This window comes from Equus quagga, chromosome 13 (genome assembly GCF_021613505.1).
Source record: "Equus quagga isolate Etosha38 chromosome 13, UCLA_HA_Equagga_1.0, whole genome shotgun sequence".
NCBI lineage: Eukaryota > Metazoa > Chordata > Mammalia > Perissodactyla > Equidae > Equus > Equus quagga.
The window spans coordinates 74,376,210-74,393,978 of record NC_060279.1 but is presented as its reverse complement, the minus strand read 5'-3'; the positions used below and the strand labels follow the sequence as shown (position 1 = coordinate 74,393,978).

Genomic DNA, 17,769 nt, shown 5'->3' with positions numbered 1-17,769 from the left:
TTTGGTCTTTTGTGGCATATCATTTGATCCACACACCAGTCTTAGGAGCAATGGCAACTTCAGGGTGGCAAATTTAGATGCCTCTAAGGGGCAGGCAGAATAAATGAGGAAGCCACCTGGATGACAGGAAGACAGTGGGACTGGAGGGCCCCAGGGAAGGCCTCACCTACTATTATTGCTATCCTACTTCTTGCAGCTAATATTTTAGTGCTTACTCTGGACGACCCACTATTCAGAGCCCTTTACATAGATTAACATTTAATCCTCAGAACGACCTATGGAGGTTGCTGCCATTGTAATGTCCATTTTCCAAATGAGGAAACTGAGGCACAGTGACTTCTTATTTTTCCCTTAACTCACCCAAGTTACTCAGCTGATCATGAGTTGACCTTGGATTTGAACTCAGGCAGCCTGCCTCTGGGGTCTATATTTAAGAGGTCCAACACTGCCCCAAAGTTATAAATTTTTAAAAGTGCAGTTCTCAGTGTCGATGACAAATTCCTCTCATTAAACACTTCACAGACGCCCACAATTAGCCGCCACACAGGACATATCTGTAGGGCAAATTTAGCCCAAGGGCTGACAGTGTGATTCCTCTGGTCTATTTATTTCTTCCACTCTGCTGATAAGAAAATTTATGCCAAGAAAGGTCCGCCTACATCCCCATTGCCCTCTCCGAAGGCTTTCTCACTCTGTCACTTCCTGTGCCCCAGTCTTCAAAGCACCCAGGTCCAATGGAAGGATCTCTATATAAGTGTTCTTTTTATTCTGCAGTTATTTTATTAATCATTCCACCTTTATGAAATGAGATAGTTAGTATAACACATTTATGAGGATGCTAATAAATATTAATTGACTGATTACTACATTGTTACAAATATGTTGGTGGGGGGGAAGGGCAAAGCTGTAAAAATATTACATTTCTATCAGGACTCTATTTAAATATAGGAAAAACTCTCCTTGCCATAAATAGGAGTCCATATTCTGACCCAAGGTATAATCACTTTCATAACAATGGAGAGAGTTAAGTGACACCGGGGTAATTTTCCTTGGCATATAACAGCTTAAAGCAAACACACCACTTGAAACTCCAACCTTATTCAGATCTAGCCAGGCTGCAGTAACAGGTGATGCTAAGTAATTTCACTAATCAGTTAATCAATCTCCCAAGCTAAGAGTAAATACAAGTTAGCAGTACACATGACAACCAGAACATGGAAAGGAAATTATCACTGTTTTTTCTTTTTAATCACCAAAACCGAAAACAGAAACAAAAGAACTTAGGAAGTTCTCAAGCATGGAGAATATACACAGACAAGATCCTAAGTCAGCTTCAACTCAGGAAATGGGCATTTCTCCACGTGCTAGGTTGGAAATTCATCCATTTATTACTAGCCAAATGAAATCTTTTCAGCAGGGTCAACAGGGCCTCTGTTTTGACATTTAATTTACCGGCGACGTATTTCCTGCGTTAGGATGCAATACACCTCTCACATTGCTTTTTCATTAATTGCCTTCATTTTTCAAGTTTCCTGTTTGATTTATGGTCAATTAAAAACACCTTCAAAAGTCATGACTCATGTATGTTAAGTACAAATGTGATTAATGCTCTCCATGGATGACCTGGCCGCTCACTGAGGTCAATGTCAAGGTGGCATGACTAAGCAGTGTCTTGGTGAAAGGAACTCATGGGAGGGTGGAAAGCCAGGAGTGCAGGGTCACGGACAATCTGGCACTGGATCCATCCGAAACAAGGAAAAATAGGTACTTTTTCTATATTTTTTTATATTACAGATGGAAGATTGAACTTGGCTGTGAACAGAAAAAATATAATGCAATTGAAGTTCTCTCTTTATCCAGGTTGCTGAAAGTAGATGGGAAAATTAAGTGGCAAATTTTCTTGATATGTCATCACCAACATCAACAAATCTTCAAGACACTAGACCAGAGAACTCTGGATAAGAGCCAGGACACTGGAATTCTGGATTCAAATCTTGATGCCGGCAGTTATGAGTGATACAACTTTGTATAAATTGCTTCACCTACCCCAGCCTTAGTATCCTCACCTGTAAAATGGGCATGAGAGCATTTTTTCACCCTAAGAGCTGTTATAAGGTTTAAGGGGGTCCTCCACGCTTAGAGAGTACACAGTAAATGTCAGCTATGAAGGCCACAGATGCTGCATTGGTCAGCACTGGTGGAGTCTTCTAAAAATTCCAACATCTGTTCCTAATGTACGCACACTTGCTACATTTTCTAGAAATTCTCTCTCTCCTCTTTCTGTTGGCATGGGCACACAGCCCTTCACGAGGAAATCACTTAAGAGTTCTCTCTGCCTCACCAGAAAAATAAACATATTGAAATTCCAGAAGAAGACCAGAAAAGTCAAGAGTAAAAAGGGTAACACCAACCTAATGCTTTAGATAAGTGATTTCCCACCAAAATGAGGTAAATAAGAACATTTGGTGCATTTTTTACAAAGCCAGATTTACTCAAATGAAAGGACTGCCTTCTCTTCTGCAATTAGTCCTTATTCCTGTTCTGTTTGTTTTTGTGGTGCCAAATCACCTTTTAAAAGAGAATCCTGGCCAAAGTAATGATAGTATTCTCCCTCTATCCCATTCATTTGCTTGCTTTTTTTATTTGTTCATATTCAGACTTAGGAAAATGTTTAAAAATACACTCGCATCAACCTAAGATTTTTTTTTTAATTCTACTTGTCCATGAAGTTCAAATCCTAGAATCACTGCTTTAGATGTTTCTTCATCTCTTCAAATTTTTAACGTCCATGATTTGTCATCTAAAATGCTAGGTTTAGGGGGCCATTGTAAGGAAACTGAACCTGTTTAAGGTCTATGAATAGCAAAATAATAATAGCAGCAACAATAGCAGTAGATAGTAATAATAATAGCAGTTTCCATTTGTTCACAACAATGTTGTTAGCATTTTTCCATCAACCACTGCATCAACATTAGAAGTAAGGACTGCCACTATCCTTCTTAGAGAGATGAGATAATTCAAGCTCAGAGGATTCAAACAACTCACTCATGGTCATGCAGTTAATATGTGACTCTGTCACATGTTTTTACCCTAGTCAATGTGAGTTCAAAACTATGTGATCTTAACTGCAATATTATAATCATCAGGAGGATGCAACTGGAACCCATCCTTATTAGAACCATCAGAAGGTGATGTCCTTCCCCTGAGTGTTTCTAGGAGGGAGCAGGGAAGAAGCAACTCTGCTCAGTGGGAAGCATCCTCTGATTAGAAAAGCAGGAAGTAATCACACGTACATGACCTTGCTCTCCTGCTTGAAGGACCAACTTTCTCCTCTCTGCCACGTAGACCCAAGTAACTCTGACACATCTGCTTCCTTTGTGGTCGATTTCTGCCTCTTTTAGGAGTCTCTTCTGGACTCGGGTCACATTGTTTTGTGAGGATCTGCGTAGAGACTGGGAGCATACACCAATATGCCTTGGTTTCTCCACATTTCCCAAGCTCTCTTGCAGTTAGGTTGGTTATGGCTAAGTCTGGCTAATAGAATGTGAGCAGAAATGATCCATGTCCCTCTTGAGCTAAGGTGGCTAAGCATCTGGGGTGCCTTCCCCACAGTATTTCTTGTCCCCCCAGCTGCCAGCTTGGTGACATAAGAGTAACTAGAAGGCACAAGGTAGAAGGACCAAGTTGGAAGTAGCCTAGGTCCTCAAGTTCCTGTCTGGAGGGCAGCCGCTTGGAGGACAGCTACCCAGGAGAGCAGCCCAACTTGCATCCACATGACCTGAATGGGAAATAAACTTTTATCGTCTTAAGTCACTGGGGTTGTTTGATACTAAGCCTATTCTGACTAATGCAGATTTTTATTAAAAGTGTAATTAAACAGATTGTATTTTAGGTGAATTCAGGTGTGGCAGTTTCTGTCTGTGTATCTGTGTGTCTTTGTGTTTGTGTATATGTAGTCCAAGAGGAGTAATCCATGAAGGATGAACAAGGGGAGAAGAAAAGTGCTGACCTGATGGTGGTTCGGTGGCCAATGGGGTGTCCTTTTTGGACACTGGAAGTTGGAGATGTCTCCCACTAACAGGGGCTGGAAGGTCATGAGTATGGTTTCCCCTAGCAAACTCGATGATCACAGATCCCTCCATAATGCCAGGAAGGTCTGTCTGAGCTGATGGGGGCAGAGCGGAATATTCTGTAGTGTAATTTTGCAGAATACAATATAGTTGGCGGCTTATCTCTTGGTCTTTTTCCATGTCAGTTGGGTGGTTAGTCAGTTTTCTAGGCCAGTTATTCTTCTGGAGCCTGGGTGTCCACTTGGAGGCTGTAACCAGAGTGACTATCCAATCTTGTGGTACCAAGATGGTGGCTACTAGAGTCACATGATTTTCATGTTGCAGGAGAAGCAACCACACTGATCAATTTAAAGAATTCTGGGTGTTGGAGGCCTCTAAGGATCCCCTGCCACAAACCCCTCACAGATTCCTCCCTAAGTCCAAAGACCTTGAATGGATGTCTCCTTTCTGAGTTTCTGCATTCTAAGCTCTCTCCCCCTTTCTTCTTGTACTTCTCATCAAAAATGGGAATAACCACATTTTCCCAGCTCACCTTTCTAGACTGAAAGTTTGCCAAGTTATCATGAGTCAGGGGTTTCGCCTCACACTGTGAAAGACACAATGAAAGAGGCCCCCTGGTTACATTAGAAGAAATAGTGGGATATCATGTTTTGATCCTAGAAGCTTGTTGAAAAATGGCCTTTTAAAGACAAAAGCAAGTCTAGTTAGTGGAAAGGAGAGTAGAATAAAGAGTTATTTGGATGTGAAGAAAATAAAAGGCTTTAGAACAACTGAGGAAAAGATGTATTGGAGTGAACAGTGAATAAAATATTAGGGAAATAAAAGAAGTGAAGGTGACCATTAGTAACAGTTAAAAGCAGAAGCAGGTAAGTCATTGAGAATCGAGGAGCGAGATGAAAAAGGATAAAAGGAAATATTACTGTCTGAACAAAGAGAGCAGGAAGCCATGGATGGAATAAACATTGCCTGTAACGTGCTAAAAGCTGAACACAGAATTGGTTGAGTATAAGTTTGAGGTATGAGCAGATATACTATGTCTTTCAGGCAAAGAGACAACACTTTCAGAGAACTTTATAGAATGGTGAAAAGCGTAGACATCAACTGATTGATTTCGCTGTGTTTATACCTTCTGCAAGTCAAAATTCACAATGATTGGAAACCAAAACTCTTGAATATTGCAAAGACAAAGGAAAAATGGAAAGTGAAAATGCCACAAGTGGAGCTCAAGATAATATTACTAACCTGGTTACCAGCCTTTGTCATTACCTAGAACATCAGCTTACATTTATATGTCACTAAAATATCCCTAACCATTTCCTGGATCTTGGTATGTGATCTCAAATATCTAAGCATTTTAAAACTTTCTGGTTCTGTTTGATTCCTTTTAGTTTTCATCCAGATGTTAGCCTTGTCTCAATACGGTCTCCATTCTGACAGCATCCACTGCTCGTTGGTTTCTTGGTTAACCACATTTTTTAGACGTAGAAGGGTCTTGTGTTGAACCATAAGGAAATGCAAGAAGGAAACTGAGAATGAGAGAGGAGACAGGGAGAGAGCGGGAGGGAGGAGAGAGGGCAAGAGAGAGAGAGAGAGACTTAAAATGTTAGTTGGTTAGGGGGAAAAGTCTATTCAATATATCAGGCTTTATATTTCTTCTTGCAAGTGGAATAGAGCAATACATTGCTACTCCTTCTGGAAATCCAGATTTTCCCAAACAATATTCAACAGGCATTCTTAAGTCCATAAAAACTTTCCTCATTTAGGCACAATTAACCATACTCACAGGGTCTAATCTCATAACAACCATAACAACCAATGTTCGTTTCTTTGAGATGAACTCACAAGTACCTAATCAGATCTGCTCTTTGCATTTTTTCACCTTAGTAATATACATGGACCTACAATTTCACTGAGAGAGGGCTAGTCAGATTTTGCTGATCCATCAATTCACACACAAATTCACATAGAAAATTTTACATATCCTCAATTCCCATATCACTGGATTTTCCTGAAGGTGCTATCCTTGATAGTCAACCCAGTTGCATTTGCATTTACTAGCTTACACAGAACCAACAACCATAACCCAGTTAATTACTTAGGGGATTAAAAAAACACACAGACAAACACAAAACTGTGATATTGGAATGTACAGTATGGTCTAGTTTAAATTAAAAAGATCCCCCAAAGTATGATTGTTTCCAGCTTCTCAGCGGTGAATTAAAAGCTGTTTGGTGTTGTGAAGATTACAGAAGCAATCACATTTATGGGCCTGCTTTGCATACCAACTCTATTAATTTCCATACTCAGGGTGGCTTCACATTTCCACACATGTTAATATAGATGCCATTTGAGATAATCGCTTGGAAAAAAAAATGAGAAAAAGAAGAGAGAGAGAAAGAAGAGGAGAGGAGAGCCAGAAAAATGGTTCTCTTCAACCAAGTTCCGTTTGGAATATATTGATTCTGATAACAGAAGAACCAAAAGACAAATGAGGGTTCCTGATGGCCTGACCCAGGAGTCACAGTCAGGGATCAAGTTAACATGAAATCACATATTGGAATTCACTTATTGTGCCAGTCCTGCACCTTGTCATTACAGACTCTAATTATTGAAATGATTTCATTGGCATAATTGCATCAAGATGTGCATGGGCTTCACCTTGGAGAGCTCCCATGATGCTCAACATTTCATCTTCATTATCATGTCCCTTTCAACTCTTAAAATGTGTTCCAGCCCCACAGCACAATCCAGTCAAGTAGGCTGGGCTTTTTTCCCCTTTTATTTAAACATGCCAGTCACATAGCACAGGAATAAAGGAATGTGGTAAGCCTGGAAGGCAAACGTGAGACCATTAGGGCAAATGTACAATTGTCTTCCATAAAGGGACCTTAGAGCATCTGACCAAATTAAACCACTGTTTTCATATCTTTCATTCCCAAATGTTACAGAATGGTGCTCAAGAGCCTAGAATTAAATGGTGTTTGTCTACCATCAATTTTAAATTCTATTGTGCTAAAACTATGCTTGTTATGAATTTACCAATGCACACTTTGCCCTAATAAAAATTAAAAAAATATAATGTTGGCATTAAAAATAGGAAGAAATTATAAGCACAGATCTGAGGGGAGTTTATTTTAAGGAAATCAATTGGAATTTGGGTATTTGAGTTTAACCCAAATAGCCAGCAGAGATTTTCAGTCTTTCTGAAGACCATCTTATTAGCCTTAAGAAAAAGAGTTTTGAGTTCCTGTGCCTAAAAATAACGAGAAGCCAACATCCTGCTCTCACCATTATTTTGGTCTAATCCTACGCATGAGAAATCCAGGTAAAACAGTAATCCAGAGGAAGGCAATGGTTTTGTTCTCAGGGATCTGCTCAGAGGACAGTTTCACGTCCTTTGCAAACAGTACTTTGCACTCACGTTGGAGGCTGGTGGTCTCTTTTTCTGGGAGCAGTCGGAAAATGCTCGTTGATGATAAAATAACTAAAAAGAGATACACACCACTCTATTCACCTCTAAGCTGACAAGAATCTAATTCAAGACCTTCCACCCTGGGTCCAGCAGTGACATAAGAAAAATGATCAGAAAATATTTAAGAAATACCACGTCCAGGGACACATTCTTAGACATTGGTGAATTCAAATATGAGAATAGGCCAAAAACATCGTCAAGTGACGCTGCTTACGGTTTAGAATTGCCTGGTCCTTGATGAATTCAGCTGGCTGATCGATATGGAACACTTTCTGCTGAAATCCAGGCGTGCAGTCCAGACCTTCTGCAGATGTTAGCATCAGCACCTGAGAAAACCAAAGCCATCAATATTTTAACAGCGGCTTGTGTGTTTGTCCTGCTAACTTTTACCAAATCTGTGACTTTTAGAAATGAGCTGAGATTTTTATTTCATTTCCCAAATGAAGAGGTAAGTTGATACTTCTGCGGCTGCCAACAATTCGTTTTGGCAATGAGATTTGGAAAACGTGCAAATGGGAACAGCTGCTGCAGTTTCCATTAAGTCGCAGTGAAAGAAATAACTTCGTCAGATTTTTACACCTGCTAAGAATCGCACCAAGATTTTCACGTGTGAAATTTCATTACAGAAACTGTCAGTTTCATATGATGCCTGAGCTAAAAGCAACTTCACTTTCATAGACGCAAAGGGGCATTGTCATCTACAAAGAGGAGGAAAATAGAACTATTCCATTGGAAGTTACGTCTAAAAGGAACCTAGAGCCACTACCCCTTCTCAGCCCAATATGGTGGTCAGGAGCCACACGTGGCCACTGAGCACTTGAAATGTAGCTGGGCTGAAATTGTCAGTATAATATGCATGTTGGATTTTGAAGACTAAATAGCAAAAAAGAAAAATAAAGTACAACATCTAATAATTTTTATATGGATTACATGTTGAAATGATAGTATTTTACAGATTGGACTAAATAGATAGGTTAATAAAATTAATTTCACCACTTTCTTTTGACTTTTGTAAGTCTGGCTACTAGAAAATTTAAAATTTATAGGGGCCGGCTCCGTGGGCGAGTGGTTAAGTTCACGTGCTCCACTGTGGTGGCCCAGGGTTCGGATCCTGGGCATGGGCATGGCACTGCTCGTCAGGCCACGTTGAGGCGGCGTTCCATATCCCACAGCTAGAAGGACCTGCAACTAAGATATACAACTATGTGCCAGGGGGGGTTGGGAAATAAAGCAGCAAAAAAAACAAAAAGAAGGAAGATTGGCAACAGTTGTTAGCCTAGGTGCCAATCTTTAAAAAAAAAAAAGAAAATTTAAAATTTATAATTCTTCCAAAGGCTCAGCTTTGTCTTTGCAAATCCTTGGGGCTTGGGAGTCAAAAATTTAGGTTATATGTTTTGGAACGTAAAAGTATGTAAGGACACTCCTGGACAAAGGGTCATTTAGTAAGGTAAGAAATAGTCATAGGTTTAGCAGGCAAAGACTCTAAGCCTTGTGAAGATAAGGATTACATCTTTTTCCCCACCTTTTATACCAAGCACCCACCACATATCCCGGCACAGAGAAGATGCTCCATGATATGAAAAATATGACTGCTAATCTTTTTCGGCCTTTACTGTATGGCAAGCACCATGCTAAGTTTGTTACGTGCATCATCTCCTTTAATCTCCACAACAGCCCTGTGATGTATTTAGCATATTATAAGATACATTCTGTAGACAAGGGACTTGACATTCTAGAGAAGCCAACATGCTTGCCCAAGGTCATACCGTTGGGATGAGTGGAGCCAGGATTTGAATGCAGGTTTAAGCGTCCTGTGATTTGGCACCCTGTCAGAGCTCCACTCACACCCCCCCAGGCCTTCTACATCTTGGGGCAGGACTTCACATTTTTTTGCTTGAGTTATTTCTCTGAAACCATGGAAGGCTGCTTTATCTGAGCATGGTGCCAGCAGGGGGAGTTTGGAAATTCACATCCCCAGGAGCAGCCCTTGACCACAACTGATGAAAATTAGTGCCCAAACACCCCAGCCCCTCCCCCCTCAGGTGAGATATCTTGGGGCTAAATGTTCTCTCTCCCAGTTTCCAGTTGAACTTGAGCTTTAGCTGCCCACAGTGGTCTCTGGCTTGCTAACTCACTTTCCATTAGCTGCCTTCTCTTCCTTGGCTTATTTCCTCCTTCTCTGTTGGTATTTTTCTGACACCACCCTCCAGAGAAAACTACTTGCACTTAAACCCTTGACGCGGTGCCTGCTTCTTGGGAAACCAAACTTTGATATCAGAATGCAAACTCTTAACCACTGGACACACGCTGTTGAAGAAAATTCATTATCATCCCCACCAGTGTACTCAAAGGCGTGTACAGAAAGTTGGAAGCTGTGGAACCAGGGCTTCTCTCTAAATACCAGCCCTCTGAAATGCACTGAACCTCAAGGGATGAGAGCAAGAATCAATCTTCAGAGGTTCACAGTGTGGCTGGCCTGAGAAACATCAAAGAAATTGAAATGGGAGAGTCGTCACCCTGACTGACATGATCTTTCTAAAATCAAAGGGGGAAGGATGCTCTCGTCCCGTGTAGGAGCAGTCCCACTTGTAAAACTTTCCCTTGTCTTGAGAGCAGGCTCTGGTTAGATCGCTTCTGAGGCAGTCATAATGCTGACATCCCGTGTTACACACAGAATGCAGATTCGCGACTCAGAATAATTTGCTGGCAATTTTGCAAGCAGAAAATCTATAACTGGCCAACGTTAATTCAGTTAAACAGCAAATGGTGAAAGGTTGCCTCCAGGCACCCTGTGCCTACAATTATACATTAACCTTCTAATCAGCTAATTCCGCCTTCAAAACCCAGACAGTAAAGCAGTCATCCCAGAGGAACTAAGGGAGACAGCATTTCTCCAGGGATCTTGAGCCTAAGAATCCAGAAATGATTGAGGACACAGGTGAGTTGGGTCCCCATTCTTGTCTCTCTGCAGCCCAGTTTCCTGATTCCTTGGCAGGCTCTATTCAGGATTCCTCTGGAGTCATAAAGGAAAAATAAAGCTTTTCCAGCTGCTGACCCTCAGGGAGGGTGGGAGTGGTGGCAGGACTCCCAGAGCCTCAGCTTTGTTTTCGCAAATTCTCAGGTCACTCCATCCATCAGTCAAAACTCAGGTTAAATGCTTTATAATCTAAAAGCATGCACTAGTGTCCTGGGCAAAGTGTGACTCAGTGAGGTGAGAACTAGTCAAATAATTCATCCATTCACTCCTCTCTGCATTCATTCATTCCCTTATTCCCAAATACTCATTAAACTCCAGGGATTCAGCGGGCACTTTGCTAGGCACTGTCCTGGAGCTTCTCGAGAAGCACAATAACACAGTAGTTAAAAGCACAAACTCTAGACTCATTTTCCTTGGTTCAAATGTTGGCTCTGTCCTTTATTGTGTGATTTGGCATTTTTCATGGCCACTGTGTCTCGGTTTTCTCCTCTAGAAAAATATGGAAAATAAGACGTGCATTGAGAGGGGCTGTGTCGATCCAGTGGGATGATGCATATAAAGCAATTAGAATAGTGATACACAGGATAAGTCGTCAGTAAGTGTGAACCATTAACATGGACTAGAAAAGGTGAGAGGCATTAACAAGTCATCGTTTAATTAATTGAGTAACTAAAATTAAATTTTTAACTTGAAAGGAAATTATAGGTCACTTCAGGAGCATGTAAAAGCTGGGGACAGGGAGTCTCACTTCGTCTAGGGCGTTAGGGAAGGCAGACCCACAGAGGGGACATTTCTGCTTCAATCTCAAAAATGGGTCAGAATTAGCCAAGAGGAATAGAGACTCGCCTTTTAACTAACACACTCTTTGCTTTCATGTAAAGTCTTTTGTTCCTGTCTGGGTTTCATATAACACATCTCTGAAATTACAAAACTGCATTTAAAAAGGAATCCAGACTAATTTAGAACTTCCCCAAAGCTGAATGTCTCACTGGGTAGAGGTGGTAGAATATTCTAGTTACTGCTATTGTCCCTCGACTTTTTAGCAGATTTTAAATAGTGTCTGTGCATGAACTTGTCCTGGACATCCACACTTCAATTTCAATCTCACTGAGTTTGGTAGTGGGATATGAAGAATCATCATTCATGAGTTTAAAAGTGAATACTTGGACAGTACTCCAAACTCGGACAGCCCATTCTCCAACATCATCAGATGTAGGTCTTATAAATATACTACCTGGATATACTTTTCCCCAAGCCCTCTTTAACATTTCCAGAATATACGTTATGAACAACACTCCAAACTTATTTTTAATGCCATGGCAATAACGGTCTTCCTATATGGTTCTTTTGTTCATTTATGCATTAGCTTGCACCTCATAAACAACAGGCAACCAATACACCTTTGAAAGCTCAGCAATGATCAAATTTTATGATCACCAAAGGATTTCTATTATTTGAAAATTACAATCAGCCTGCTTATGAAAGCAGATTCATGTTCAGACAGACTATAAGCACAGGACAGAGCCACATTGGTTCTGTATGAATCCTAGTTTACCAGATGCCATTTATCAGCTGTAACCTTGGCCAAGTAATCTTCTGTGTCTCAGTTTCCCCAGATGGAAAATGGGAATAATAATAGTATCTTATGTTAATTATTGTAAAGAGCCTTATGTAGTATCAGGCACATAGCAATTGTTCAATAAATATCTGCCATTATTATTATTACTTCTGTATATTATGTTTAAACCAATATACTTGACTCACTGATATTCCCCAGGGTAGACATTGATAAATATCATCAAAATATTGCTTTTGTTATTACTATAAAACTGCTCAAAGGAGACACTGTGCTAGAAATATTCAAAGGGAAACAGCAGGGACTTGAATCAGGCAGAAGATCAGGGAGAAGTCTGCATGTTGGGATCAACTGCACAACGAGAACATCAATGCCTGTTGTGGGCTGAGACTTGTGGCTTTTGCAGGACACGAAACATCCTTTAAAATGGCGGCTCAGAGCTCTGTCCTCCATATACGAGCCACTGCCCCAAACTTACTCACGGATGGCAAATCCTCACATCACATTCTTTACACTTGCTACTCTTTTTACCTTCTATTTCTTTGCTGCTGTTCAGAGCTTTCTCTTTTAAAAAGAAAGGGCTTATGTTTATCCTGACAGATACTGATTCAAGAACATAGCCAACTTTGGAATTTGCTTCCAGAAAAATGATTTTTTTCTGTCCCAGACTACAGGTTGCCAACTGGAAGCATATAGGATGGATGTGGCCAGCAGATGTGGTTAGTTTAGCCAGAGCAGTCTGTCATAAAAGTTAAATTATGATGTTATATAGAGTGCCCCTCTCCAAGCTGTCCTTGTCTGCTTCACTCCCTATGTTATTGCTCCCCCTCACTTGACTCAATTACACACTTGTCTGCCCCTCTAGGCATTCGAGTTTGCAACCCTTGCTTTAGACTTTGGAAAAAGGGTCTTCAAGCAAAGAACTCTCCTTGTTATGAGCCTCTGATTACTTGTCATAATAGTACCCATAGCCGTGTGCTCCTAGCTCTTTTGTGGTAATTTTGGCCCTGTGCCTAAGGAAGGTGGAAATATTTCCACTTCTGGGCCTGGTCCCTGAAATACCACCTCTTCCCCATCTATGAAAATAGAAAGGAAGGTCTTCTAAGATGGTGGAGTCATCCAATAGCAGGAGCCCAGAAATCAGTCACTGCTTAGAGGACAAGTACCTTGGAGAGCTGCCCAACAAGAAAACTACCCATGACTGAGCAGTCCCTGAGACTAAGAGTTGTTTGTTATAGCAGCCCACCTGGCTGACTATACACGAAACGTGGAAGGGACAAAGGGAGAGAGTCTTCTACAGCAAGGCATCACAGATACATCCCAGAGGCCAGGGAGAAATATCAGAACTGAAGAAAAGCTTAATACAACTGTATTTGAAGCAGCCATAAATAAAAAGGGAGACACTTCCTGCCACAAATAATTCTCTCAGCAGGCTGTGAACAACCTCAGACCTCATCCTCTCTTAAGCCAACTCCAAAATGGTATTTTTTCAAACGAACTCACTAGCAGCTCCTGGCCCCTTGTTGTTTTCCTTTCACTGACTCACTCACTTTTTGCTATTAGCGTGGATGGACAGTTACTTTATCCTTGCCACAAAACACCTCTGCTTTACTCTTGTGAAAGTCCGTCTCTTGGAATCAGTTTGGAGGGGCTTAGATTGGCAGGGAAGAAAGGCTACTATCTCCGACTTGCAGGATATAAAAATGTTACAGCAATGTATTTTGATTGATTCTTTACCCTGCCAAGGACTAAAAACCCAGAGTCCTGGAAGGATTTATAAAGTCGCGCTGCCTGCAGGGAAAGCATGGAGAAAAGAGGCAGTTCAAAGACATGCTCGTGCACACCCACCTACACACACACACATATATGCACACACACACAGGCTCATATTGATATCCTTACTGTGAGTGTCAGCTCCTGTCATCCGCACTCCCCCTGAGACTGACCTCCTTAGAATGTTCTTGGTGTTTTATAGCCCCAGGAACACAGAGCACCTGCCACCTTCATGGCCATTAATGTAACAGACACTTAGAAATGATTTTGTGATTCTTCGGAAGGTAAAAGGGGAGAAACTTCCAATTTGGTGACTCCTGTTGTTGCCTTCATATACAATTTGAGACCAATATTCTAGACCATATTTTTAACTGAATGCTTCTCAGTATCTTTTCCTCAAATTATTAAGGGAAACTATGAATAACGGTCCCCCAAAGATGGCCTCGGCTGAATCTCCAGCATCTGTGAATATGTTAGACTACGTGGCAAAGAGGAATTAAGGTTGAAAATCAGCTGACTTTAAAACAGAGTGAATCTCCTGGGTTATCTTGATGTAATCACAAGGATCTTTGAAAATGGAAGAAAGAGTTGAAGAGTTGAAGAAAGAGATGTGACAATGAAAGCCAGGTCTCTGATGTGGTGTGAGAAAGACTCAACCCGCCATTGCTGACGTTGAAGATGGAAGAAGGGGCCACCAGCCAAGGAATGCAAGAGGCCTCTAGAAGCTGGAGAAGGTGAAAAAAAGGATTTGCCCCTAGAACCTCCAGAAGGAATCCAGCCCTGCTGACACCTTGATTCTAGTCCAGTGAGATTCATTTTGGACTTATGACCTTCAAGACCATACAGTAATCCATTTGTGTTGTTTTAAGTTGCTAAGTGTGTGGAAATTTGTTACAGCAGCAACAGGAAACTCACACAGTCTACCACAGTGTTGGTCCCACAGTAGACATTCAGAAAATGTTGGTTCTGTTTACTTCGTTTTTCAATATGTAAATATAATTTGGGCAAACCAATGGAAAGGGAGAAACAGAGGTGGGAAAGAGGAAGGAGGGCTGGAGGGAAATTGAAGGAAGAAAGAAGAGAGGGAACATAAGAAAAGAGTCATGACTTTGGAACTCTTGGACAAGGTCGTCAGAAAGTCATGATGTAGAAATAACTGTCTAAGTGCTCCATTCCTGAGCACAAATAGGCATAGTCTCCTTTCTTTTGTCTTAGCAATTGTACCTTTCAAGTGATGGGGTGTTTTGATCTGCTATTATGACAGACAGGTTGGGTTTACTTTTTTCATTAATTCCCTTAGTCAATTTAAAATTTCTATATCTGCCAGTCCCTAGGCTAGATGCTGGAGATGGAGAAATGAACAAAGCCCTTGATAAGCTTATTATCTAGAAGGAAAGGCAGACACTTAGGCAAATAATATAATATTTCTACATATTGGGAATTAGTTAGGAAGTAGTTCAAAGCAAAGATTCTTGACCTAGACTACCTGAGTTCAAATTCCAATTTTACCACTTAGTTGCAGTGTGGCCCTGGGCAAATTATTTAACTTCTCTGTGCCTTAGTTTCTTTTGTACAACATAGCCAATAATTGTAGCTACCATCATTGGTTGTGATGTTCAATGAGTTAACATGAATCAAATTTTTTAAGACAGGAACTGGCTCATAACAGGTGCTATATGATACGAATTATCGTTATTATTTCTATTAATATAGAGGAGTATAAGATGTTTTGGAAATACAGAAGAAGGAGAAACACACTCTTTGGATGAGAATGGGAACTGGGACCATGTTATAGATGAGGCTGTAGTGGAAAGATGATTAACATTTTTCAAGTGGCAAAGTATAAGAAAGAATGTTCCATGCAGGGGTTTGGTAAATGCGAACACCAAAGCATGACAGTTGAAGAAACATGGAGCAATTTGTCAGGTGATAGCAAGCTCTGGGTTGTCTTCAAGATTATTTGAAAGTGTTTTGTCATCTCAAAATAGGATTGAATTGACCAGGCATGTCCTCCTTGAGTCTGGCTAAAACAGAGCCAAAAAAATCCACTCGATGAAATAACAACTTTTCTCTAAGTAAAATTAAATCTTTACTATTAAGATTCCAGGATTAATCAACTGGACTCAATTGTAAATTTTAAAAGAAAAATAGTTTTATAAGAATTTTAGTTAATGCAATTAGGAAGACGGCTTGCTGGCCATTAGCAGAAACTAGCAGCTGTACCTGCCCTCGAGTGGGTAGTATTTATGTCTATTGGTGAAATTTTAGTAATTAAATTAGTGGTGCCAGATGAGACCTGCTTCCCGTAAGTCAAGCAAAGGAGTCCCTATATGAGATGTTCTTGGGTGAGCTTTGGCAGCCCAGGAAGTTCAATTGAGCAAATATTAAATACCTACTGTATGCCAGGCGCTGGAAGACTTGTCTGGTCTACACATAAAACCCTAAATCCATGGAGACATCAGATAGGGAATTTTCTAAATGAATAGGCCTCCGATTTGAGGATTCAGCCCAACAGAAGATTGATTCCCAAGTCTGTCACCTCAGCCAACCTCCCACTTCAGCCACTGCTATGTAGACACTTCCCTAAGAGCTCAGACTTTCTCTGCAGAGGAATCTTTTCACGTTCTGTTCTGGGGCTCTCTGCTAGACTGCAGGAGCTGGGTTAATGTGAGGTCAAGCAGAGTTGGGAAATGCAGAGGAGTTAATGCTCCAGGGACAGCCCACAACACTGCCCTCGATGCAGGGAAATGGCAGCTAGTTAAATGCCCCAACTGCCTTCTTCCAGATGGACTCCTCTGGGAGACATTCAGTGTGCCACTCAGAGGTCCCCGTGAGTTGAGACCTGGCTGTCCACAGCAGTGATCTCAATGACACCTCATTACATTGGCTTTCTCCCTCCTTCCCTGCATTCCCTCTTGCACCTCAATCCAGCTTCCTGGGTTACCTCCCTAAGAAAACTACCTGTATGTAGTCCTTTGTCATAGGCTCTGATTCAGGGGAACCCAAAATAAGACATGCCCCTTGTATTAGTTTCATTTGCTGCTGCATTAAATTAGCAAAATTGTAGTAGCATAAAAAATATTTTATTGTCTTACAGTTCTGGGTACCAAAAGGCTACAATGGGTCCACAGGGCTGTGTTCCTTCAGCAGGCTTCAGGGGAGAATCTGTTTCCTTTCTCTTTCCACCCTTCATAGGTCCTCTGCATCCTTTAGCTCCTGGCCTCCTTCCTCCATCTTTGAAGCCAGCAGCATAGCATCTCATCTCTTTCTCTCTGTCTCTCTTCTTTCATCATCATATTGGCTTCTGTCACTAACTGACTTCTCCTGTGCCCCTTTTATAAGGACCATTGTGATTACATCAGGCCCACTGGGTAATCCAGGTGATAGTCACACCTTCTGGGAATTAGGACGTGGACATGTTCAGGGGACCATTATTTAGCCTACTACAGCCCATGAGTAGCTGATATAAGGGGAAGGAAAAGTTCTCTAGACACAATTTCAATCCAAAATGTCCAAGAGGTATAGAAACAACCTAAGTGTTCATCAATGGATGAATGGATGAAGAAGATGTGAAATGTGTACATATATATGTATGTAATATACAATGGAATATTATTCAGCCATGAGAAAGAAGGAAATCCTGTCATTTATTACAACATGGGTGGACCTTGAGGGCATTATGCTAATGAAACAAGCCAGACAGAGAAAGACAAATACTACATGGTATCATTTATATGCAGAAACTAAAAAAAAAAAAGAAAGCCAAATTCAAAGAAACAGAGTAGCAAAGTGGTTGCCAGGGGCTAGGGGGTGGGGGAAACAGGGAGAGGTTGGTAAAAGGGCGCACACTTTCAGCTATAAGATGAATAAGATCTGAGGTTCTGACGTAAATCATGGTGAC

The 17,769-nt window shown here is 41.0% G+C and overlaps 1 protein-coding gene across 1 annotated transcript in view; it reads right to left on the bottom strand.

Moving 5' to 3' along the window:
- CDH13 (cadherin 13) overlaps positions 1-17,769 on the bottom strand; it is a 985,922-nt gene that overhangs the window by 759,284 nt on the left and 208,869 nt on the right. Inside the window, exon 2 of the mRNA XM_046683164.1 lies at positions 7,757-7,868. Coding sequence (XP_046539120.1) covers positions 7,757-7,868 — 112 coding nt within the window. The remainder of the gene's footprint in view (positions 1-7,756; positions 7,869-17,769) is intronic.